The 26,747-nt window shown below is 42.2% G+C and overlaps 1 protein-coding gene across 1 annotated transcript in view; it reads left to right on the top strand.

Moving 5' to 3' along the window:
- The window catches only part of ryr2a (ryanodine receptor 2a (cardiac)), a gene marked incomplete at both ends in the record, with an annotated part of 231,061 nt that overhangs the window by 198,324 nt on the left and 5,990 nt on the right, over window positions 1–26,747 (top strand). Inside the window, 20 exons of the mRNA XM_080790070.1 lie at window positions 1,589–1,669; window positions 3,199–3,287; window positions 3,501–3,629; window positions 5,097–5,201; window positions 5,523–5,604; window positions 7,270–7,428; window positions 7,843–7,997; window positions 8,312–8,527; window positions 8,962–9,234; window positions 10,922–11,128; window positions 11,407–11,739; window positions 14,728–14,795; window positions 15,422–15,566; window positions 16,011–16,097; window positions 16,450–16,716; window positions 17,277–17,407; window positions 20,037–20,079; window positions 23,426–23,559; window positions 24,441–24,501; window positions 25,402–25,548. Coding sequence (XP_080646196.1) covers window positions 1,589–1,669; window positions 3,199–3,287; window positions 3,501–3,629; window positions 5,097–5,201; window positions 5,523–5,604; window positions 7,270–7,428; window positions 7,843–7,997; window positions 8,312–8,527; window positions 8,962–9,234; window positions 10,922–11,128; window positions 11,407–11,739; window positions 14,728–14,795; window positions 15,422–15,566; window positions 16,011–16,097; window positions 16,450–16,716; window positions 17,277–17,407; window positions 20,037–20,079; window positions 23,426–23,559; window positions 24,441–24,501; window positions 25,402–25,548 — 2,912 coding nt within the window. The remainder of the gene's footprint in view (window positions 1–1,588; window positions 1,670–3,198; window positions 3,288–3,500; window positions 3,630–5,096; window positions 5,202–5,522; window positions 5,605–7,269; window positions 7,429–7,842; window positions 7,998–8,311; window positions 8,528–8,961; window positions 9,235–10,921; window positions 11,129–11,406; window positions 11,740–14,727; window positions 14,796–15,421; window positions 15,567–16,010; window positions 16,098–16,449; window positions 16,717–17,276; window positions 17,408–20,036; window positions 20,080–23,425; window positions 23,560–24,440; window positions 24,502–25,401; window positions 25,549–26,747) is intronic.

Raw genomic sequence — 26,747 nt, 5'->3', positions numbered from 1 at the left:
ATTTAGTGTTTATCTTCCATTTATGATTTGGTAGTTGTTTCTCGTGCATTATATGATGGTAGAAATTAATAGTGATTTGATATTCTTTTTTTTCCACAGTTTGTCAATCATTACCACATCCATAAAGACACAACTGAAAATGTCAAGTTAAAATAGTCTCACTGTTTTTGTGCAAAGTGTTAATATTCTTCTCATCTGGTGTATCATTGTTTAAAGAATATGTTTGAAAGTGCCTTTTTACATATACAGCATTATATAAATATACTGTATAATCTTCCAATTATCAAACAAGTGCAAAGTGTAATCCCAAAATATTATTAACTATACATAACTGTTGTTTTCTTTTTTCAGAGATACATTCAAATATATAGTTTAGCTCCAAGAAAGTGACATGGGATGGATATGTTCAAATGAATATGAATTGATAGAACTACCGTATAATGGTCGAATGTTTCATTTTGGAATGAAATTCTTCAGGTTTATTGCCACTCCATGTAATGTGGAACTATGAACTTGTCAGAGAACTGCGCTTGCGCTGTGAGAACGCTGTGAAACATGCTGCACTTTCAGGCCTGTTTTAAGAACCAACAGATTTCTCTCTCCAACAGTCAAGTCTATCTACTGTCACACTGTCACTGACACGGTTGTATCACTGTAGTGAAATAATCTATACGTACATGTTCATCCACCTCCCCTCTTACATTCATTTGTCTCTTAAACATTAAAGCAGCATTGTAACAGTCAAAGTCAAATCTGACTTTCCTTAAATCAAGTCTACCTCTTTGCCTTACAGTAAGTCAAGTCTGACTTGCCTTAACCCATTAAGACCCGAGGCCAATTCAAAAAATGTTTCTAAATCCAGTTCAAACAATTTTTTGAAAATCATGTTTGTGTCATGGTTCTCTAAATTTGTCATGTCAACGAAACCCAAAATTATATGTATTTGGCCACTTACCCCCATCTCAAAATATTTTGTTCCAGGGACCCCAGAAGCAAAGATTTTAGTTAAAATGTTTGCTAAAATAATATATGTATTAAAAGAAAATAGCAGATCTACAAGTTCATAGCGCAGCACCAAGTGACGTGCTTAAGTCAAGTCTTATTTGCCTTACGGCAAGTCTGTCTAAGTGAAGTCTGACTTGCCTTACAGTAAGTCAAGTCTGGCTTGCCTAAGTCAAGTCCTGGCTGTAAAATGCTGCTCAATGTATGAACAGTAGCTGTCCTGTCATAATCCATGAATGTGTGGCTCGTGCAAAATATACACGGGCTGTTTGTGTGGTGTGTGTGTGTGTAGGAATGACGTATTGCATCATACACCTTTCAGAGACTGAAACCAAACAATGCTGATTAACTTCCATTTATTCCCTCTAATTTTAATATGTTAAACTCTTTTCATCTCTCTCTATTCTTCCTTTCCTTTCCCTTTGTTTTCTTCTCTGTTTTTGTCTGTACATTTCCTCTTTGGCCACCCTGTATTTTCGTGTGCGTGTGCGCGTGTTTGCGTGCGTGTGCGTGTGTGTGTGCGTGTGCTTGTGTGTGCGTGTACGTGTGTGTGTGTGTGTGTGTGTGTGGTCTTCTCTCTGGCCAGGTGAGAAGGTGATGCGGGATGATGAGTTCACATGTGACCTCTTCCGCTTCCTCCAGCTCCTGTGTGAAGGACACAACTCAGGTGTGTTTGAGTTTGGTTTCTCACCAGTTAAAGCTGTAATGTGAAACACTAACGTTCCCAAAAGGTGCACTGGAGTCTACGGCTGTAAACATCCACCAGCTCATTGTTTATTCATCGCCAACCATCGTCCATTGAGCGTACAAGGGCGGGGATACAAAAGTAAAACAAATTCTGTCAGGACAACTCATGAATGGATGGAATGCATTTTTATTGACTATAAAAATGGGAAATCTATTAATTATGGTTTGGCGATGAATTTCATCTGCTTTTAGGTACTCTGATAAAGCCCATCTCCCAACCATAGGCATAGGGAATCCCTCGCATAAAAACCGCAGATCCAAAAGGACAGGTGGTACTGTAGCTGGGTGGTGGAGTGTGAGCAGCATGCAGTGTTTGAGCAAGACAGCAGTGGTGAGAGCAGCAGCATGAGCTGGGAAGCCTGGGATGAGTAGTGTAAACTTCCAGATTAAAATAGAGCGGTCTGAGAATGAAATGAGTGATATGGTCTGACTCTGAGAATGAAATGAGTGATATGGTCTGACTCTGAGAATGAAATGAGTGATATGGTCTGACTCTGAGAATGAAATGAGTGATATGGTCTGACTCTGAGAATGAAATGAGTGATATGGTCTGACTCTGAGAATGAAATGAGTGATATGGTCTGACTCTGAGAATGAAATGAGTGATATGGTCTGACTCTGAGAATTAAATGAGTGATATGGTCTGACTCTGAGAATGAAATGAATGAGTGATAAATTATGGTCTGAGAATGAAATGAATGTGTGATTGTAAACGTGCAGCTGCCAACAACTGCACTAAGTTCCCTGAAAGTCAAGCGCAATGCTCATTATTTACTGGCTAGTTGATAATATTTACTTGTAAAGCCAATATTTTTCTTGGGATTCTCTTGTACCGACATTGTTCTTGTGAAGCAGTTTTGTAATTACGGAAAAGTACATTGCTTATTATTTTTTAAACATATGTTTATTGATTTTTCTTTACAACATAGTATTTTCAAAGCAATTATTCACATTTATTTCCCCCCCCACAACCCCATGGCATACAGTACATTGCTTATTAGCTTTAAAGATACAATCTGGAAGTTAAACATTTCATGTTTAGCTTTTCCATTATAAATTAAAATGTAAACTCAAGAATTTCAGAGTTTTGTCCAGTAGCTGCAGATAACGGCATCGCCCTTCATGTTCAACTCATTATTACTATTAGTCACATGCACGTCCTATTTGAATTAAATCACTGTCAGTAAGTGAGCAGACAGTTTACAGTGCCATACAGATTATGTTTGATCAACATTTTCTTTAGAAGCTATAAACGATCATCGCCATTGTTTGACTCTACATAGGACTGCAACTTAATGTTATCATTGAAATTGCCGTGAGCAACTTATTTCATATAGTAATCCATGTTTTGGGCACAACAAACAGGGAATGAATGCAACTGCCAATTTATTTTAGATTTTGCTCTTGTCTTGTCCTTTGAAGAGTTTAGACTCAGTACTGTTTCTTAAGACTTTCAGAACTACCTGAGAACTCAGACAGGGAATAACACTACAGTCAACATCATCATCTCCACTGTCGACTACCTCCTCAGAGTACAGGTTGGTTTATTCATTAAAGTGTTAAATTCATATTTTCATTTTGTTGTCTACACACCTTATCTCCATTTTCTCTATCTCTCTTTCCTTTTCTGCCGTTTCTCCCTCATTTCCTTTCCTCTTAATTGGCCTGTCCCTCACTGCCTGCCTGTGTCTCTCCTTTCACTGCCTCTGTACACCCTCTTCTGTTTCTTCACCCTTTCTGTCCACTTCCAGGAGTCTATCAGTGATTTCTACTGGTACTATTCTGGGAAGGAGGTTATTGATGAGCAAGGGCAGAGAAACTTCTCCAAGGCTATCAACGTAGCCAAACAGGTCTTCAACACCCTCACTGAGTACATACAGGTAACACATTTCACAATATATAATTACTGAATAAGGCACACAACTAATTTTACATTTCATCTTATGGTGGTGGCGAGGACCGAAAGATAGACAATATTTTGAGCTTATAAATCTGCTATTTTCAGTCTGTGATACTCGTATGACGGAGCGTAAATTATGCAATACAGAATTATCTTGTAACACTATAAGCCGTGACTATGAAGTTGTGCATGTTATTTGTATTCCCTCTGGCACCAGAGAATTTATTTTTACAACATTGCTCTTTACATTATTTCTCCCAGACCAATCTGTGAAGCCCAGACGAAAATCTTTTTAAAATGCATTAATATCGACGACTTGAGAGATGACCAGCAGAGACACAGACAGCTCCATCACCTAACATTTTTTTGTATCCTCTTGCAGTTAGGGCATGCTGGATGCTGGTTGTTGTGGCTGTTGTTCCACTCTTACAATGTATTGATTTTAGTTCTGGAACAAGTGCAATCAATGACAAAATTAATTGATTGCGTTTCTCCTCAGGTCTCTGTTGAGAGAACCAGCAATGATTACTGTATCGGAAATGAGTCAAATGACTGCAACTATTGATTATTTCCTTAGAGATTATTCAATTGATTACTTTTATAATTAATTGAATAATCTCAAAACACGTTCTTTAAACGTTTTCTTTTTAACTATATATATTCTTTATTATATTAATTATTATCCACCACTCCTGAATGAAGTGTCTGGTGCTGGAGAGACTGGTGACAGCCGGAATGTAGACGGCACCCCGGGAGCAGTATGGTTTAGCGCCCCCTGCATCCTCCGTGAGGAGGAAGCCCAAAAACCTTCGATGAGGCCTTTAGGAGGGCCATTTGAGCCGCAAGTGGAGCCTGCAGTGCTACCATTGCTCAGGTGGAGCCTGCAGAACCATTGCGGCTCAAGAATCCACCACCCCTGAATGAAGTGTCTGGTGCAACGCACAGGTCCTCGCTGTACTCCTGGTGAGAGCAGGAGTGGACCTGGTGAGACCCGGGCAGGAGGCAACCCACAGAGCCTAGTCCCTCCATATGCCAGAATTGTACCTCTCAGTCCCGGCATAGTAGTTCCGGAGTGGTTCCAACGGATTGTGTGGCCCTGGTCTTTCCCTAGTGGGTCTGATCGAGGGTAGCTACTGGGACGTAAGTCGGGACTTGATCACCCCGGCTGGGTCACCTGAGTGAGGGGTATGATGTTCGCGAGACCCGAAACCCAGATGAACTTGGGATACATCACTGAGGATACGTCCCAGGTGATGAACTTGGGATACATCACTGAGGATACGTCCCAGTTGCATCCATGACATGTATTTTAGTTTTTTTTACGAATCAACATGAAAAAAGAAATCACAGTTTATTTTTAAAATTTCTTCAGTCTGGCTTAAACTCGGCTATTTAAATATATTTAATCTATTAGTAACTGGTAATCTGGTAACTGTGTCTGTCACAGGGCCCGTGCACTGGCAACCAGCAGAGCTTGGCACACAGTCGTCTGTGGGATGCTGTGGTGGGCTTCTTGCACGTCTTCGCTCATATGCAAATGAAACTGTCTCAGGTGAGTTCAGCAGAGTTAGAAGAAAAGGCCCGTATGATGTCTGAATCCTATTGTTTTCAATCTGATCAAGAGTCTAGTTTGTTCTGTTTGTTCATAAAAACATAAAACATTTCAGCACATGTTTTATGTAGGATAGAGCCTCCATAAAACGTGGCATCCCAGAGTACATTTTGAAGGGTCGTCATTAACACAAGTGTCCTCTTCACACAACAGACAGGTTACATAGCGGCAGACTTGCTAGATGGTATGGTATTGGTTAGATCGCCATATCTATGAACAGACAATGCTTTCTCTGACTTTAACCTTTGTGTTTCCATTCAGGACTCCAGTCAGATAGAGTTACTGAAAGAGTTGATGGACCTGCAGAAGGACATGGTGGTCATGCTGCTGTCCATGCTGGAGGGTACGTCTGTCTTTATGACTAAAGGGATTCTCAACCATTTTCATTTCAAGGACTCCCAGTTTGATATGCATTAGGCTACGGACCCCCATGTGATATGACTTTTATCTCTGGGACCCCAATCTACACTGCACGTTTCTCTGTATGCATTTAACTGTGGGAGTGTATTTTACAGGTCCATTTGGTTCCTATAACTGTCCTTTGTTTAGCTGGGGACCCCCTGGGCCCCACATTGAGAACCAGTGCCGTATAGCTAGCACAGTTAAAGTTGTATTTTGTATTCTAATGGAGCTTACGACAGCTTTCCAACCATAGTCAATTGGACTGCAAAGGTTAGACACCCTACTTTCTAATGTATATATTATTATTATTTCTGTAATAGACAATGGCAATATCTGAATTGTCCTTTGTTACTAGATGGTTGAAACAAAATGTGAAGACTTATTTACGATTATAATACAACTGGTGATTGGTCCGGCTTCTGTCCTCATTCATTCGAAACAAGTATAGAACCTGTATGAAAAAAGAAAATCATTATAATTATTGTCCTTGAATTGGTCCTGGGTGAAAATAAAGGCCAAGCTTGTATAATAAGGCATCATTATGTCTATTTGTAATGCAAATGATGCCTCTAAGAATAAATATCCATTAGGACACATAATTATAGACCCCTGTCTGAATTCTGTGCTCTAATGTCAGGTGGTCTGTGCAGGAATGTAATCAGGCAGGAGTTGAGACTGAGAGATGCTACAAATGAGAGCTACAAATGCTCTCACATAACCCCACTTGTCCTAATAAAGTGTCCTTAACCTCAACTTCACCTTTATTGGTATTTTTCTGCAGTTTCAAAAATAGAGAATAGTATAGAGAAAGAAAAAAATTCAAAAGAAAGTCAGATAGCCGGTAGTCTCACATACAGTAGATCAGAGTTCTGCCTAACTGATGTGTCTGGGGAAATCTAAATTCCAGAAAGAGCGAGTGCATTCTCCCGCAGCGGCAATGAGATGCGGCGCTGCCGAGGGGAGGGGCGTCACCTGCTGGGGAAGGTGGGGGGATTATGTCACTCCATTGCCGCTCCGTTTCACAGCCGTTTCACGGCCGCTCCGTTTTCCAGGTGCCGCAACTGCCGATAACAGCTGCCGGGGAAGTTGGGTGGATTATGACAGCTCCGTTCGGCCGCCGCTCCAGATGCCGCAAGTGCTGGTAACAGCTGCGGTGCTGCCAGGGAAGGTGGGGGGATTGATACACTCCACTGCCGCTCTGTTCCGCGGCAGTACGTTGGTCCGACATGCGTTGCGTCGTGCATGTGGTTAGGGTTTGGGGTAGGCTGACTACTGTTGCAATTAGTGGAGACTCCGCGGGTGATGCCGCTACCGGAAAATGCACTCGCTCTCCCCCTAAATTCAATGAACGGCCTTAGACTGCAGATTAAACCAGCGGTAACAAACACATTTTAACTGAGGTTACCTTTAGGGATACCAGGTGGAGACCGTTCCGAGGTTGCCGGATTTGTGCCATAGGTGACTTTGTTTTGGTATTCCATTATCCTATATCAAGAAACAATGTCCAATATACAAATGATATGCCTTAAGCAAGAAACCTGCTCTAACACAGATCTGGATAAGAGGGCCAGCAAAACACTTCACTTACATGTTCTTGTCTGTCCAGGTAATGTGGTAAACGGGACTATTGGCAAACAGATGGTGGACATGTTGGTGGAGTCCTCCAACAACGTGGAGATGATCCTCAAGTTCTTTGACATGTTCCTCAAACTCAAAGACCTCACGTCCTCCGACGCCTTCAAGGAATATGATCCAGATGCAAAAGGCAAGACACTCTTTTTTTCTGGACAGCCTCCCAACTCATGCAAAATAACTGGGAATATTGTCGCTGGCAGAATCCTTGTATGAAAATTTAATTTTTTTCATAAATGAAATGAAATTACTTGTCATACAACAGTGCCACACAAAAGTAGAAAAAATAGCCGACCCACAAGCTCAGAACATATATCACGATACAACCTGCTGCAGTGAGCTTGTAGATCTGCATAATATATCTATATGCAGATCTTGTATTTTAATTGAAAGTGGATAAGTGGATTTAATAAATATTGAACCACTGAAAAGTATTAATAAGAGCTTGTGACCAAATAATTACGGCATTGGATCCACTCAAACAGACAAACAAGGTCTCCACCCGACAGAGATGATGTGATGATGATAATGATAATGTGATTCACAGGTGTTATCTCTAAGAGGGACTTCCACAAGGCCATGGAGAGTCACAAGCACTACACCCAGTCTGAGACAGAGTTCCTGCTCTCCTGTGCTGAAACTGATGAGAATGAACTGCTGGACTATGAGGAGTTTGTCGAGCGATTCCACGAGCCAGCCAAGGTAATGTTAAAATAATGGGTCCTTTGGAGAATAATGTATATCGGTGGTTCTCAACCTGTGATGGGCAGTGAAGATATTGTATGTGGGTCTCCCAAATAATTGACAAAACGCTACAATTTTATGTTAATATAACACAATAACAAAATAAATAGTTGGAACACGAATAGGCATGCTCTGAAAATGCACGTGGCCGCAAACACTTTTGACACTTTTCAAGTGAGCCCTGAACCCAAAAAACTTGGGAACCACTGATTTACATAACATAATCCCCTAACTTTATTATTTCTTTAACTTGTGAACCTGTGCTTCTAAAGGACATTGGCTTCAATGTGGCAGTTCTTCTAACCAACCTGTCGGAGCACATGCCCCATGACACGCGGCTGCAGACCTTCTTGGAGCTGGCTGACAGCGTGCTCAACTACTTCCAGCCCTATCTGGGCAGAATCGAGATCATGGGCAGTGCCAAGCGCATTGAGAGGGTTTACTTTGAGATCAGCGAGTCCAGTAGAACACAGTGGGAGAAACCACAGGTAAAGGTCAAAGGAATGCATGAAGTGTCATTGGTTGTCATTTTAAGAACTCATATAGGGGGGTACTACAATGTGGTCATGAATAATGAAGTGACTTATTGATGGAGAAATTAATCTTAAAATATTGTTCTTCTTAATGACTTGTGGGATTCACAAAGCATCATCCAGTAAATATCTTGGAAGAAACGTAAATATTTGTCTTAGTGAAATTATCATTTAGGAGGCAAGGCTTCGGAATTGGGATTGCAGTAGGTGGATGTACTGTACTTTCTGTGTTAAAGTTACTACTGGGCTGATGCTGTAGGTTGGTTCACCACTGTGGTGAGTCGACTCCATATACAGTACAATTTGGTTATACTGCACCCTTCACCACAGTTCTGCTCTAGTCATGTATTTAGCTTTTAACCTTGACTGCTCCCACAACCTGTCTGCAGGTCAAAGAGTCGAAGCGTCAGTTTATATTTGACGTTGTGAATGAGGGCGGGGAGAAGGAAAAGATGGAGCTGTTCGTCAACTTTTGCGAGGACACCATTTTTGAGATGCAGCTAGCGGCCCAGATGTCGGATGCCGGGGAGCGCTCTGCGATAAAGGAGGAGAGTGAACGAGAGAAGCCGGAAGAGGAGAACCCAGAGATGGGCTTCTTCTCCGTCACCACAGTCCGGACGGCGCTGCTCGCTCTGAGATACAACATTATGCTGCTGATGAAGGTACAGTAGACTGGAAGGATGAATGGCTTGCTTCTTAATAATAATAATAATAATAATAATAATAAAACTTTATTTGTATAACACCTTTCATGACATGAAATGCATCTCAAAGTGCTTTACAGAGAAATGGGGGGAAAAAAATAAAAGCAAGGCAAAGACATTAAAAAACAAGCAGTAATGCAATACAGTGAGGACATGAATAACAAAAAATAAAAGATCAATTAAAAGCAATGTTGTAGAAAGCTGTGCTTTAAAAATGTCTACAGAGGCTGCCTGACGAAGCTTGTTCCACGTCGGCCCGTAGAAGCAAAAAGCTGCTTCCCTGTATTTTTTAGTTGCCATTTTGGGACATATTTAGGCAGGCAGTCATGTAGGTAGGAAGGTTTGGGACATATTTAGGCAGGCAGTCATGTAGGTAGGAAGGTTTGGGACATATTTAGGCAGGCAGTCATGTAGGTAGGAAGGTTTGGGACATATTTAGGCAGGCAGTCATGTAGGTAGGAAGGTGTTTAGGCAGGCAGTCATGTAGGTAGGAAGGTTTGGGACATATTAGGCAGGCAGTCATGTAGGTAGGAAGGTTTGGGACATATTTAGGCAGGCAGTCATGTAGGTAGGAAGGTTTGGGACATATTAGGCAGGCAGTCATGTAGGTAGGAAGGTTTGGGACATATCTAGGCAGGCAGTCATGTAGGTAGGAAGGTGCGAGACCCTTGATTTATACACAAGTAAAATAATTTTAAAATCAATCCTAAAAACAACCGGAAGCCAGTGCAGTGAAGCCAAAACTGGAGTAATATTGTTCTCTCATCTTAGTTCTAGTTGAAACTCTGGCTGCTGCATTTTGGACAAGTTGTAATCTGTCAGTTGTTTTCTTCAGCAGTCCAGAAAAAAGTTCATTGCAGTAATCAAGCCGAGAAAAAACAAAGGCGTGGAAGACAAATAGGCTCTGATTCGTGCAATATTTCTAAGGTGAAAAAAGGCAATCTTGGTAACATGATTAATGTGTGAATTAAAATTCAATTCAGAATCAATAATGACCCCCAGGTTCTTTACTGTACTGTTACTTTCTACAAGTCTGCTTATTATTGATTCTTTCTGCTCACTAGAACCGATTATGAGAACTTCTGTCTTATCCTCATTTAGCTTGAGAAAGTTCTCACTCATCCAGCATTTGATGCTAGACAGACAGGTCAACAGCGGGTCTAAAGCACAGGGATCATCTGGAGCCACAGAAAGATAATAGCAACAATAACAATCATAGCAGGTGTAATATAATATAATATAATAGCATTTTACAGTCGTGTTCCATGGAAACCATGATCTGTACATAGTTATATAGGGCGGACGAGGAACGACCCCACTATTAATTTCAATGGAAGTTGCTCAGTGGCGTTTTGATGGACCCGGAAGACTGACAATCTTCGTTCTGGGAGCTTGGATCTGTATGGTTGGAAGGGAAGGAAGGAGCTAGAACACAGTCTGCTTGCTCTATTCATCTTTTATGTCACCAATAAAGCCAAGGAATGACACAGAGAGGCAGGTGGAGTTTAATGGACATTCTTTAGTTTAAACCGTGCAAAGCTGCAGTTATGTTTTAGACTCTACAACATAACTGCCGCTTTACACTGTTCAAGTAACATACCTTGTTTACAGCATATGCTGCATATTATGCTTTCCTCTCTGGTAGGTTCTGTCTATGAAGAGTCTAAAAAAGCAGGTAAAGAGGATGAAGAAGATGACAGTGAAAGACCTGGTGATGACCATGATCTCCTTCTACTGGACGGTCCTGGTCGGGCTTCTCCACGTGGCCTTCAGCGTGGCCAGAGGCTTCTGCCGAATCATATACAACACCTTCCTGGGAGGCAGCCTGGTCGAAGGAGCCAAGACCATGAAGGTAGAGATGCATACTGCATGTAGGAAGTAGTGGTCCTATTGTTACAAATTAGTATGACACTGTACAATAAGCTGTTAATGTTTTTCATAACTGATATGAGAAATTAATAATCAATATTTTGAACGTGTTTATTTCAAAAGTATACATAATTTAGCAGCAGTTACTTGTATATAGATTTATCAGTACGCAAATATCGGTACATAAAGCTACATGTAAAATTACATACCGTACAGTGAGAATCCTTTCGGACATTTAACATTTTTGTCCTCCGTCCCGAGGTGTCAGAGCTGCTGGCGGCCATGCCAGACCCCACCGGGGACGAGGTGCGAGGCGAGGGAGAGGAAGGCGAGAAGAGGGCTCCAGAACGTCCCAACCCAGAGGAGGACCTGGCCGACCTGGCCATCAACCCGGACGAGACCGAGCTCTTATCGGACATCTTCGGGCTGGACCTGAGAAAGGAGGGCGGGCAGTTCAAGATGGCCCCGCACAACCCCACCACCAACCTGACCGACATGCTCAACGCCCCGGGCGCTGCGCCGCCGCCCCCCGTGTCGCCGGCCACCCCGGCCACGGCCATCTCACCCTCACCTGAGCTCCGACGGAGGCACCAGGTGAGATGCAAAACTGGTCGCTTGGTTCACACGCAATTAAACCGGTAGAGTCAGAGTCATTGACTGTTGTTTGTTGTTGTTGTTCGCACCTCTTCTTTGTCTCATCTTTTTAATCTCTTATTTATTTGTGTGCAAGTTTGGGGGCTTTTTGCCTTTATTAATAGTGGAAAGTGGAGCATTAGGAGCATGGGTAATTTCTTCTAATGTATTCTGTCCCGTTAACGTTACTTCCTGTCCTGTACTCAGTTATAATTATATTATATATATCTATAAATGCACCACGGCTGTAATCCACGTAACTCGAGAACCATTCGCCTCATCGACCCACGCGTTCCACACCCCCATAAGTGCCCGTGTTGAGTTGGTCGGACCCAGAGCCTTAGATATAGACAGAGTTACGCAAACTCTTGTTGTTACAACCTTATATGGAGTCTAGAGGCCTAAGGAGTAACACATATAGCTAGCAAGGAACCAAACCAGAGTAGCAAAATAATAATTCACATTTATTGTAAATAATGGATCTTTACAGCATCTTTAGAGTAGGGAGTAGGCTACTTAGTACTCACAACATGTAGACTAAATGTTGTTTTAGGTTATATTTGTCATATGCGGTTTATTTCTCCCGAAACGGAAAAAATATATTGTGAAATATGGTGTGTTGACTGACTGGCGTATTGTTTCCACCAAGCGCATAGCTCAATAGATCAATCAATTCGGAGGGCAAGACAGAATCTACAGTATGTGTCGGTTTGACCCGACTGACATTTCCTTTCCTTGGAGCTAGAATGCGTGCCGATGCGATTCCAAATAAAAAATGACAGTGTTTGAAATCATTCCAACCAGATAAACCTACCGAACCTCTAAATGTTTTGTCACTCAAAAGATAGTCCTCCTTTGTCTGTACACTTTTCCTCAAGCACCCACTTGATGTCTCTGCCTGCCTGCACGCACGGCTCCTCTCCTTTTCTCTCATGCGCACCTCTCCGCTGCCACAATCAATCTATATATTAATTTGAAACCCGTTACATCGATGCGCCCTTACCTATACACGTGTAGCCTATAATGTTTCCCCCTCTAGGCCTATATAAAAAGGACAACATGACAAAATGACAATATATAACTCTTAATGTCGTATTTCGTCGGACTCTGATCAATGCGCCTGGCTCTGGCAAAGTCGGACAGTGTTGTAAATTAGGCTACTTCAACCCAGACCCAGTGCCCACCTCTAAATGTTGTCTGTGGTTGTTGTGTCAGTGAATGGGATCTCAGGAAAAAAGACGCTCAATTTGAGAAATGATGTCAAATCCGCTCGCTTTTTTTTCTTCCTTTATTTTGGCCCAAAATATTTTTTTATATAATCCGTTAATCAAAGACCAAATAATTTGCTGACAGCTGGCGTTAATTACCTCGCGCTGCTCAAGGATAGGCTATTCACTAGAACTCTCTCACCGTCACTAACTTGTGGGTTTGGTAAACTGAAAAGAAAAAGTTGAGTTGTCCGGTTGAATTGAAATGGTGCCCGCTGCCTTGAATTAGTTGGAATGTAACAATGGCAAGTGGCCAATGAAATGGCACGAAAAACACGGTCATCCTGTTCAAAAATGCTAGTGTTAAGTTGATCTGACCTCATCAAACCCTGTACACCCTGTCTTACTGGTATATTACTGTGGCACTTTACTGTTGCAGGAGTTATTCACTTGTTTTGTTTTCTTAATCTAATCTAGCCTTTACAGTTACTGAAAACAGTAAAAATGCCATAAGCTACACTAAAACTACTGTGTCGCGAAATGTGAGCTTCTGCTACAGCTGTTGGTATAACCCACCTGCTATTGTTTTACACTCTGCTGATGAATGGACTGGCTCCTAGCACTGGGGTGGCTTTTTATTGTGTTTTGTTGAACAATCCACAAGATAGGCTATTACTTTAGAACAGACTCTAAAGTAATAGATCCCCCCCCCCCCCACACACACACACACACACAGAGCATCGTTCTCTCGGTCTCTCTCTGTGTGTGTGTGTGTGTGTGTGTGTGTGTGTGTGTGTGTGTGTGTGTGTGTGTGTGTGTGTGTGTCCTTGAGCAGCTAATCTCTGGCACGTTAGAAGGATTTGATGGGTCTGCCCCAGGTAGATATGCTGTGTCGGGTCGAAAGGTGATCCGATGCATCTCGATGCGTCGGGCGTGAGAGAAGCTTCAGTCCATTTCCGTTTCTCTCTCTGATCTGTGACTCCATGGTCTGGTCACACTTAACTTCCTCCTCCCTTACATGCCCCCCACCCCCCCCCCCCTTTCCCTTCTCTCTCTCTCTCTCTCTACCCACCCACTCCTTCCTCTACCTCAACTCTCTCCTCGCTCCCTCTTTCCCTCCTTTGCTCCCCAGCATGGCGCCGTCTCTCTGTCGATCCTCTCATGTCTCCAGTCCATTGCTCTCCCAGTTGGCGGTGCCATTACTGCCCTCAGTGTGTGGCTGTGTTCATCATGGATGCACATTAACATGATGCAGAGTGCCACATGTCTCCATGTCATTCTTCAGGGTCCGGGGGCTGCCACAAAACTATTCTACAAACACCCAACACGCATATAATATATATTTATTGTTTTAGCTATAAAATAGTATATTGATGACAAAGCCATGTGAAGTTGTTGTTGGTAAAGATCTTTGTTACGTTTTTAAATTAAAATGTCATTATATTTTTGAGTCGCCTAAAGTCCACACTGTGACAAATGACTATCCTCTGGCAAACATGGCGTTGCGGTTATAAATGACGCCATAATGCAGCTGTTGTCTACAAGCCTGGGAGGCACACAGCTTGTGGTCTTGAATCTGCAGATAGATGATTAAACCCCCCCCCCCCTTCCCCTAGGCCTCCGACCTATTTGCATGCATGGCGCTTGCAACATAACGTACGGAGAAACAACAACGTGTTTGGCAAATCGCCCCGAACGGGGTCTCTCGCGGTCCTCGCTAACGATCCATCTTCTATTTCAGTCGAAGAGCTCTTCCTCCGAGGACAAGGAAACCAGCGAAGAGACAAAGTGTGAACCTGAGAAAGCAGAGTACGTGCACACAGTTTACATTCTCGTTCTGTATTCAGGTGTCCCGCCTCGAATGATCCCAATTACTGTCTATTACTGCAAATTACTGCAAAATGCCTTTGCTCCGTGCAATAAACACAGATAATAATACCCATGATTGCTGGCAACGTGTGTGACAAAAGGCTCTCGTGTAGAGGCCGACCGATGCCAGACTTTTGAGTCCAATCATGATTTTGGAGAGTCCTAGATTACATTTTATACTAAAAAGAAACTTTGATTAAAGTTTCTATTTGAGAACATTTAACTAAGTTTATTTCTATACAACTTAAAGGAAGACTTCACCCATTTTCAACCTATCTTCATGTAATTAGCCCTTCGTTAGATCCCTATTGTCCAATGCCAATCCAAATAGATTAGCAACTGTTGCTTTCACCATAGTATACGTAAATGGTACCATATTATAATTAGTGAGGAAAAATAGCTAAGTGACACCCCAACAATAATGGGGATGGATAGGTTGACAATGCATAAGAAATTGGGACACATCGGCTGCATTACTGCTAACACATTTAATGACCAATATCGGTCTGATCCATATAAAGGTGGGGCTCTCTACTCTTGTGTGTTTGTGTATGCCTCGGTTTCAGGGGCGAGGGCGGAGAGAAGCAGGCCAAGCCGCAGAAGGACGAGAAAGCCAAGCCCAAAGTCAGACAGCATCACACCTCCAGTGAACCGGACCTGCAGGAGTCTGCCTTCTGGAAGAAGATCTTAGCCTACCAGAGGAAGCTACTGGTAGCAGAGCTGATACAAAGCATGCACACTCACACACACCTGTACTCACTCACTCAAGATTCAAGGTCTGTTGATTGTTGCATCTATAGTACATACTGTAAGAGAAATACTTTTGTTCTGGTTCCTCAGAAATTGTAGCAGCAAAATAACAAAGAAAACATGTACTGTACTGTACAGTATACACCACATACATATTGACACATTCAAGCATGCATGCTCTTTTTGCATTCATATGGACTTGCATATACATTTTTACATTTAAGTATCCACTATCCACATTCGTACATTAATATGCATTCACTCACATTTATACATCTCCCGTACGCACACTTTCCATTCACCAATATGGTGGGATGCACGCACGCATGCGCACATGCATGCACGCGTGCACGCACATTACTCAATGACAAAGTTATTGTTTTCTGTTTCCCTCGTCATATCCAGAACTACTTTGCCAGGAACTTCTACAACATGAGGATGCTGGCTCTGTTTGTCGCCTTCTCCATCAACTTCATCCTGCTTTTCTACAAGGTAACGACATGCCAGTGGTCCCGTTACTGGTAGAATTATCACATTTAATTATGCGTGGCAGAGTCCCCTAGTTGCCTAGTGGAAGCAATGCAACACAGTTCAAAAACATGCTGCATTTACAATTGCTAAACAAATTTTCTTTTTTTTATTGCATTTTTTAATATTTAGTGAAAATAGCCTGTGCACAAGCTCATACTGTGTCGTAATGCATCGCACTGGGAGCTTGTAGATGGGCTATTTGTCGTTCGACGAAGTATATAGGACTTACAGTATATTTATTTTTACTTTGGTTTGAAATCCGGTTGCGGTTCAGCTGACAATTTACTTGTAACATCCCCCCCCCCCTCGCCAGGTCTCCACGTCTTCGGCCGTGCTGGGGGAGAGGGAATTGGTCTACAGGGGCAGCCATTCACATTCAGACTCCAGCGTTCAGTGGGACCCCCTTGGTGGGGAAGGCGTGGCGGGAGATGGCGGCGATGGCGGCGATCCCCCGCCACCTGTCGCCGTGCACTTTGTCCTGGAGGAGAGCAGTGGGTACATGGAGCCCACACTCCGCATCCTGGCCATCCTACACACTCTCATCTCCTTCTGCTGTATTATTGGTTACCACTGTCTGAAGGTAGGCTATCTGCTGTGTTATTGGTTACAAGTTACAACTGTCTGAAGGTAGGCTATCTGCTGTGTTATTGGTTACAAGTTACAACTGTCTGAAGGTAGGCTATCTGCTGTGTTATTGGTTACAAGTTACAACTGTCTGAAGGTAGGCTATCTGCTGTGTTATTGGTTACTGGTAGTGTTTATAGCAAGACACCAGTGCCCAGCAATTATGAAGTATTATTATAATACTTTGTGGTGGATGTAAACATGCACACCACGTATCCTCTGTCCCAACAAATGAAAAGGTTACATATAGTAGAGTTTGCATACCTTGCAATGAGCTTATGGACTGTGAAGATAAGATAAGCCATACTGTCCATCCTATCAATACCCCCCCCCCCCCGTGTGTGTGTGTGTGTGTGTGTGTGTGCGTGTGCGTGTGCGTGTGCGTGTGCGTGCGTGCGTGCGTGCGTGTGCGTGTGTGCGTGTGTGTGTGTGTGTGTGTGTGGGTGTGTGTGTGGGTGTGTGTGTGTGTGTGTGTGTGTGTGTGTGTGCGTGCGTGTGTGTGCGTGTGCTTTCCAGGTGCCACTGGTGATATTTAAGCGTGAGAAGGAGGTGGCCAGAAAGCTGGAGTTTGATGGCCTTTACATCACAGAACAGCCATCTGAGGATGACATTAAAGGACAGTGGGACAGACTCGTTATTAACACACAGTGAGTCTGACCTGTGTGTGTGCGTGTGCGCACACATGCGTGCGTGCGCACATGCGCGTGCGTGCGTGGTTGTTGGTTTTGATTGAATACTTTATTAACAAGTTAGTTAACAGTACATGTAGTACAGTCAAATGTTATGCTAAAAGGAACACAAAGAGGGCTTGTTTCCATTGTGGTCCATCAATTCATCACAAGAAAAAGGAGGGGTGAGGTGGGGGGCAGAGAATGCTACTACCAAGGTTTTCTAGGTGTACAACTAAACCCAGTTGTATTTTGAGGTCCCCCATTCTTTTAGGTAATTAGTTTTGAGTTTGTGTAGCGACTGGGGGAGATGGGGACATCTTTTATGTCTTTGGTATTGGTTTGTGTGTCGTGTTCAATACAACCATATTGTTTTGCCTGTCTCCATGCCAGATAAGGCTTTATGTATCGTTTTTAATAATATTGGGCTGAGGATATTTCAAAATGTAATCAGATTTCAGCTGTGCTTATGGGTGAACGGAGACCTCTGTCCGTCTGGCCAACGTTCTCTCATATCAATTCTCAAAATTTGACTAAGCTGCCGTGCTGTGTTTTGGGGAAAGCAGCAAGTCTGACAGCATAATGGAGTTAAGTCAAGCAGAAATTGACTAGCTATAATAATATATGTAATGCATTTTTATATGTTTTAGCTGAGGCACCAGTGTCCAACCTGCAAGTTAGAGCACAAAACGGAGAGACAGAGCAGTGGGGAGAGGGGGCAGAATGAATAAAGAAAATGCATATTTTAATTGAAGATAATAAAGAACGTCATGTCAGCCCAGAGAAAAGGGAATGGTGATGGGAAGGGGACAAGATGGCACTAATGGCTTTCAGGAGTCAGTGTGTCCAGCTGAAAAACATTAATTATCATGCCGAGTCACCGACCAGCACAATATAGACTATAATAAAATTGTAACAATAGTGCATGGGCACAGCGTCTCTCACAAGGCCTTGTATAATAAACGCTGCCATAGCCCAAATATACACTTGAAAGATGCATAACTCCACTTCTCAAGAGCCACTCTAAAAGCGAACACGACAGGAGATTAATGTGCGCACCTCTGCAGAAACTCTGACCCATGCCTATGAATATTTTTGGTGATGTGCGTGGGTGGTGAGAATGTCAGGGAAATATTAGACTTAAAGTGGACTGACAGGCGGGCCGCCTGTCAGTCCACTTTAAGTCTAATATCAACCTGATAATGTTCAGTCAACATGGTACGCTGTAAAATCCCCAGGGTCAACTCTGAGTTCGTAGGCACATTAATTATCATATCCTGGTTCATTTACATGACTTGATTGGCTGTGTAGGATATGAACCAGAGATAACAGATCAAAGTGTGATATAATGGAGATAGTTGAAGAGAGAGAAAGAGGCAGTGCAGTCGAACAGGTTAATTTAACACCACGCCTCCAGGCTTCATTTGCCATCATCCTCCCCGGAGGTAATCAACCAGTTAATTATAGTTAAATGGGGGTCATGAACTGTTTGGGAAAATGTAATTGTGCTATATGTCTAAATGCCAGGGAATACCTGGAGGTTCCTGGACCTCAGCTTGTTGGCTTGCACTGCTGCGAACCCATAAGACTAGAGGGAGAGTTAACGCTAAACCAACACTAGATTTAATTCATATTTTACATTTCAGGCCTTTAGCTGGTGCTCTCACCCAGTAGATAACCAAAAAATATTAAAAATAAAAAACAAAAGCATCAACCTACGTACAACACTGCATGTTCTTGGTACATGTCACAACCCCAGTGGTCATCAGAATAATCTGCCATTTTAGACTATTTTTGTATTATTGTCAGTCAAAATAATAAGGTGGACTTTATTCCAGAGAATGTGACTTTTTACAGCTACAAGGTAATGGAGTTATTGCAGCCATACTTTCCCTCTTGCTCTGAATCTAAAGGTGGTATTTAAAAAGTAGGATGTGTTGATGGACAGTGCCCCGCATCACAGTTGTGTAAATGTCACTATTTAAATTACAATTTGAAAAGGAAGGATGCATGGACGGATGGAGAGATGGATGGATGGATAGGTATGTGGGGGGTGTGTGGATGAATACAGGGTACTGGATAGGTTAATTTTTGTATTGCCACTGTGAATTAATGGCAGCATTTTTTATTCCCTGTTGCTGTGAATGTAAAACGTATTATACCTGGCTGATTATTATAGCCCACTGAAAAATCATGGCATTGATCTTGTAAATGCCAATCTTGTGATGACGTTTTTACTGGACTAAAGAAATGCAATTAAACTGAGCGGAATGGTACATGGATACTTGTCTTTGTATTGTATTCAAGTGGCATATTGTACTTTTTACCTTATGTTTTACTAGTTTTTGATAAGATCTAAGTCCAATGGCAGTTGCTGTTAAATACATCAACACTAATTTATACTAAATCATACTAAACTTGAGATGTCTGTTCGACCTTTTATATTCTGCTAATACTCTGTCCTCGGTCAGGGAATTAAAGGCAAAAACAAGCTATAGTAATAATAATAATAATAATAATAATATAGTAATTATTATTATGTATTGATCTCGTTACCCTACACTACCATTCACTCGAAACTATTGATTAATTTGTCTTTGTTTTTCAGATCGTTCCCTAACAACTACTGGGATAAGTTTGTGAAGAGGAAGGTAAGTTTTAATATATTTATTATTTACATTAACTAACTATTGATTGCCAATGTCCTTGGTAACAAACAACAACAATGGTAGTTAGAATAAAAATGCATGTGGTGGAAATAAATCATCCACTAGGTAGGACTGGATCTGTAGAGTGTTTTGGAGCCTGCAAAAAGGACACGGACAGAAGACAGGAATGTGTCTTTTAAAAGTTGTACAGATGCATTTGATGTAAAACTATCGGACACAACTTCTTAACCATTAATCCCCATGGATGGAAATACTAAAAAGGTGTGCTCAGTGAAAAGCATGCTCAGTGAATGGTCAGTCTTTCAGTGTGTAGGGCGTAAACCGCATTTCCCGCTATTTAATCCAATATTCTACGCTGCCGAGATTGTCTTATTACCTTTAGAGCATGCGCCAAAGTATTTACAGCTTTCAACCACGAAAATCCGGTGACTGGGAATTGTTGTTGATCAGAAGAACCAGCGGCCATTACAATGCGAAACGAAACCACCCTGCACAGCATGTTGTAGTCTAAACAAACGGCCCGTTCACATGCATTGGGCTCATTTTCCCAGAAGCCCTAGCAGCCCAGAGGATGACTTGATTTCCGGTTTCGTCATCATAACGCGACGGCCTCGTCACCAGGTCCGAGACAAATCCGCTATTTATTTTTAATTATTTTAAAACTGCGAATTAATTAAACACATTAAACAAATAGCGGGTTTAGCGTATTAAGCAGAGTTGGTCGTTTGATTAAACAATTTAAAGCCCTGAAAGTGATTTATTTAATGGCTTGTGTCAATTATACAGTATTTGTATAGGGGTGAGCCCAGGAAGCCAAGGCACGTTAACCAGCTTTAAATTCAGTTTATGAAATAAATTCAAACCAAAGGGACCGGCATGATGGGACAATTCATCTACAGTATGTGTTTTGCACAGCACTCCTTACGGCAGTCTACTGCACAACTTATGAAATAAACTAATCTCTTCCCGTTTGCTTGTTGCAATCTCTATAATCTTTGCCAATAGCAGCAACAATGCTTCAAAAGAAGAACAATGTATATCCGTGTAACTAGATATAGTTTTTTTTTGCATTCATAGATTATCACCTAGAATGCATGTATTGTTGCATGGCAGCAGCCAAAGGGAGCTTTGGCTACAACTGGCTTGTAGTGTAGGCCTACATCCCATTTGCCAGTTGGACAGTTTACGGTTACATGGCTAGTTCCACTCCATAGCCCAGTGGATGTGTATCTGATAGTCTGGAGGGACCGCACTTCGGATATTGTCATAGTTAATAGTTAAATTGAGAAATATTCAGGTTGAGGTCCTTGGCCTGCTGACAGTGTGCACAAGAAATATGACGCTAATTGGCCTACACACACACACACACACACACACACACACACACACACACACACACACACACACACACAAGGCAATCGCGAGATTCTCTGCCCTCCTGGAGGAGACAACAATGACATGGAGCCCCAGGATAACATGCAGAGAACACTTGTGCTCCACCAAAACCACAGCACATCAAAACCTCGTCCAAAGTTGACCTTCAACATGAAAATAATTTAACGTCTGGCAGTCTCTGTGCTGAGAGAAAATGGGGAGTGTGTCTATCATTACCACCACCACTGATGTGATTGCTCATTGCACACATGCTGTATGGGGAATAACAGTTTTTGATTAGACACTAACTCCTAGTCTGGGGCAAATTGTTTTAACTGCCGTTATGTGGAACAATCAACAGCACACGAACCAATTGAATTAGAACATGAACCAAATTTTCAAAAAAGGGTGGAGCTTTATTAATCAATTAAGTTTCAGCTTCACCCAGCTGATGAGTGCTCAGATGGTCATGATATGAACACTTGGGGATGCCTCTCTACCCACTAGCTAAGCTATGGTTGAGTTACAGTAGTAGACAGCAGCTGTGCACAGTAACATGATTCAGTGATTAGATTATAAAGCGAGTAGTAACTAAGGAAGCAACTTGGATTACTTGAAATTGAAATTAGGAAAAACATATAGGCGTGTAATAACATGAATAGTCTTAATCAGATTACACAAAGAAAAGTGATTAATGAAACAGATTACATAGATTGATTACAATGTAAACAATTATTTTTGTGTGGGGCTTTCGAGTGAGGAATGTTAGTCAGGCATGTCTCTGTAATTACAAACATATGGGGAGAACAGCTTTTTTGGTTTGATAATATTTTATCATCTGGGACCAATTGCATAATACTTGATTCATACTCAAGCATCCTGTCCTGGAAGTAGAGGAATTACACTCCCACAACACGGCATGCTGCCAATCATTGAGCTTGTAAATTGTCTATTTTTGCTGCACGGCACCAGCACGCACCTAAATATAAATCTGTCTTGGCTCATTTATTGAATGCTGTTTTCAGACCTTATTGACAGTGGCAGCTCAAAATTGCATGGTGTCAGGTGATTATGTCCAGATAATTAATTTTCCATAAAATCATTGGATGGTGGAAATGAAACACTAAGGAATCAACAGGAAATTAAACAATTCTACATTAATAATCATTTTATGCAAATATGACCTTTTATTACTGGCATTAGCTGATGCCTCATTCATGCAGGTTGTTGCCTTTATTCGTGGTGCGGAAGCTCAAAAACCTACCTTGTTCCAAATAAAATATTTTCAGGCGAATTAATCGCGCACACAAAACAGCCCTGGTATTTAAGGACCTTTACAGTAGTTTTTCATACAAAGAGTACATAATGCTGCATTCTGTATGCTGCTGCAGTAGTGGTTCCCAATAGTTCTACCGTACCGAGGCACACTGTTGTGCTTTAAGACAAGTCCTGGTGTGTCTGAGGGTTTTGTGTCAACCACATTATTATTGCCATATATACAAATATACAAATGAATTATGAATGATGTTTTTTATATACTCTACCAGTATACTGCAATCTTATTTCCCAATGCAGAAGCAACTTCCATTCTCTAAAAGATATAGGGCTCTATTTTCTTACCCACGACGCTGCACGCAAGTCAGACGTTACCCGCAAATTACGGGTAGGGCAGCTTGCACTGTCCCTAAATGGTATTTTGGTGCAGCGCTACCCGCTATCCATTATGCCGAAACTGTTATTTGCGCCTGGAGGTGTGGCCATGGGCGTATTGGCACGCTTTCCCCAAAATTGATATTTTGGCCACACACATTTGGGAAAGCGCATAGCGGAGTTTAAAAGCACCCGTAAGCCGTAATGCCAAATACGACGCTCCTGCTTCAGCGCACCGCTCCTTATTCTCAAGGCGTCAATGTGCCACTGGCAGAAACCTACAGGTTTTACTGTGAATCCCCAGGTGATGGATAAGTACGGTGAGTTCTACGGCCACGACAGGATCAGTGAGCTCTTGGGGATGGACAAGGCTGCTCTGGACTTCAGCGACTCTCACGAGAAGAGGAAACCTAAGAAAGATAGCTCGCTGGCCGCTGTGTGAGTACGGCATGCGTGCATGAACCATGTGCGTGCACATATATGTGTGCGAGCGTGCGTGCGTGTGTGCGTGCAATTGTGCGTGCATGCAATTGTGTGGCATGTTTGTGTGGGTGTGCGAGTAAAAGAGAGATGAAGAGAAACATTTTGAGACGGCTCAAAAGAACACTGGAGAGCGTGGAAACTGTCATTTTGGCACATTGAAACCCTACACAGACTCTGCGTGGGTTTGGTTGGATCATTTAGACACTGGCTGGTGTTTCCAGGTCACTGCCTGACAGGACCTCCATGCTTGCTATATAAGCTCATTTGATTATGGCTCAGAGAAAAAGTTAACTTCAAATAAGGCAATGTCGAAGACGTTTAACGCTGTGGAGTGCTGGGGATATTAGCTGGATGACTTTGGGAATTAACACTTGGGTAACTTCTACCAGTCAGAAGATGGCACTAACAGCCAATTAGAGGCCTCCAGAGACGTGGCGAGTCGTGTGCCCCCCCCCCCGTGTGTGTGTGTGTGTGTGTGTGTGTGTGTGTGTGTGTGTGTGTGTGTGTGTGTGTGTGTGTGTGTGTGTGTGTGTGTGTGTGTGTGTGTGTGTGTGTGTGTGTGTGTGTGTGTGTGTGTGTGTGTGTGTGTGTGTGTGTGTGTGTGCGTGTGCGTGTGCGCGCGCAGGTACATTTGATACGGAGTAGATGTGGAAATGCATGCACAGATAAATACAATAGTCTAGATGCATTGTTCAGACCAAATCAAAATGTTGGCCTATCCAGATTGGAATCAAATCTGATCGTATTTGAGAAACGAATGGGTCTGAACAAAGCCCATTTAGTGTGTGCGTGTACCGTGTATGCCAACTAATGCAGTCTCTCTCCTCTGTCAACAGACTGAACTCCATTGACGTCAAGTATCAGATCTGGAAACTAGGGGTAGTTTTCACAGATAATGTAAGAATATATCTGATTTGTATTCTTTTACTAATTGCATAATAAACATGGTATCTATTCTATGCACACTACTCGGGCTGGTAATGGAGGTGTAATTTAAACCACTTTGGTTTAAAAGTCAAAGTGGTATGGGAGTTTTGGAGTATATCCCCACTGTGATGTGGATGAAATGATATCCTCTTCTACTCAGTGCAGCCAATGATCATATTGTATTCATTTGTAAACGCTGTAACTCATAACATAAATCTGTGAAACAGCAGATGCTGTAAATTAAAACTTTTGCAATTATGTTTTTATGATTACTCATGTGCTCTTGCACAGTATGACTCAATTGGGAAACAATGACTTTACAGTCCCCAGAGGAGGGTACATTAAGGACTAAGTGTATCAGGCAGGGGTGGAACAGGCTACCTTCCCATTCCCACACATCCTCTCTACCCACTCAGCTACCTCAAGTAAAAACACCCTTATTTCGTCACTGTCAGGTGGAAACCTTGTACTGTTACTTTACAGAATAATTATCTGTGTTCCAATGGAACCCATGTCGTTTTATTTAGTGCCAAACTCTTGTTAAAACTTTGATTCAATATTTATAAAACACTTTAACTTCAACATTTAAGGAACAAAGCAGAGCTACAGTACAAGCTGACCATGCCTCGCATGGCGACTTTTGCTTGTAGATTGGCTATTTCTGCTGCCTTTGTGTTCCACTGTATCATTCATCATCACGAAGTAGGGTATTCATTTATGAAACAACTGTTGAAATATGGTGATACTTTGGTTTCTGCCCCAACAGCAACATCATATCCCTCTCGCCTGCTCTTTCTCTCTGTCTAGTCTTTCTTGTATCTAGCCTGGTACAGTATATGACCATGTCTATCCTGTTATTTCTCTCTCTAGTCTTTCTTGTATCTAGCCTGGTATATGACCATGTCTATTCTGGGTCACTACAACAACTTCTTCTTTGCTGCCCACCTGCTGGACATCGCCATGGGCTTCAAGACGCTCCGCACCATCCTCTCTTCTGTCACGCACAATGGCAAACAGGTCAGCAGATTTGCAGTGCAAGATGTATTTTCTAACACATTAAGTCTACGGACACCGTTTCACCAATTCAACGCTTTACAGAATTAGAGACACATGTATAGTGCGGTGGACCTTTTAGAATAGTAATTTCATCTATCTGTTAGTTTGTGTTACAGTAGACCTGGGCCTCTCTTTGGTTAATAGTTTAACCAACACGAACAAAATAGGGAAAACTTCAATTGAAAATATTGTTTTTGTTAACCAAAATGAAAACTAGAACAAGACTTTACAAAACAAATGAAACTATATTGTATTCTTACAAAACTAACAGAGAAAATGTACTACATCTTATAATCTTATCTTCTTTTTTATTTTAATTTTTTATACATATGCCGAGCAGCTTGCCGAGCAGCTTGCCAAGCTATTTTCACTAGTTTTCTGAGCTTATTGAATCTCGTCCTACTCCATACAACAATAAAAAAAGAAAGAAAACTCACACTAAAACTAACCAGTAAGACGCAATGTCGAGCACGCATCCGCCTGGGTGGCGGCAGACTGCTGGGCGAGCCCTGGCGCTTTGGCATGGGGGGGTCAGATCAACATATGGAATTAATTCTGTACTGGCCATAATTATATGGAGCAGGGTTTGATGAGGTCAGATCAACATATGGAATGTCAGGTTTGATGTCGGTTTGATGAGGGACAACCCAGGTAGGCCTTAATTTCCGGGCCTGTTGAGAACTCTAGTTTTCCCCTGCTACCGGGCAAAAGGGAGACATTGAAGAGGAAGGATGGATGGGGAAGGATCAGCATAAAGAATGTCAGAACAGGTCAGCTCCATTATGGAGATCTAAGGGTTTCAGGTCAGATGTAGGGTTGCTTGCCAATATTGATATTGACACCAGGGATCTCCATATATGGGCATCCCATGTATGGGCTTAATATTGATGACATCAGGGAGATCCATCCTTGATGTCATGTGGGGTGACGGACAGATGGACTGACTGGCGTGGAAATGCACGTTTTCATCGTAAATGCGACGTGCTGTCGCAAAAAAGACTAAACTAAAAGTAAGCATTTTCAAAACACAAGAAGTAAACTAGCAGACCTGTGTTTCAGTTGGTGTTGACAGTAGGCCTCCTGGCGGTGGTGGTGTACCTCTAAACTAGCAGACCTGTGTTTCAGTTGGTGTTGACAGTAGGCCTCCTGGCGGTGGTGGT

Source organism: Protomyctophum bolini (assembly GCF_963924005.1).
Source record: "Protomyctophum bolini genome assembly, chromosome: 18".
In the NCBI taxonomy this organism is placed as follows: domain Eukaryota; kingdom Metazoa; phylum Chordata; class Actinopteri; order Myctophiformes; family Myctophidae; genus Protomyctophum; species Protomyctophum bolini.
This window is presented reverse-complemented; position numbering and strand designations above follow the sequence as displayed.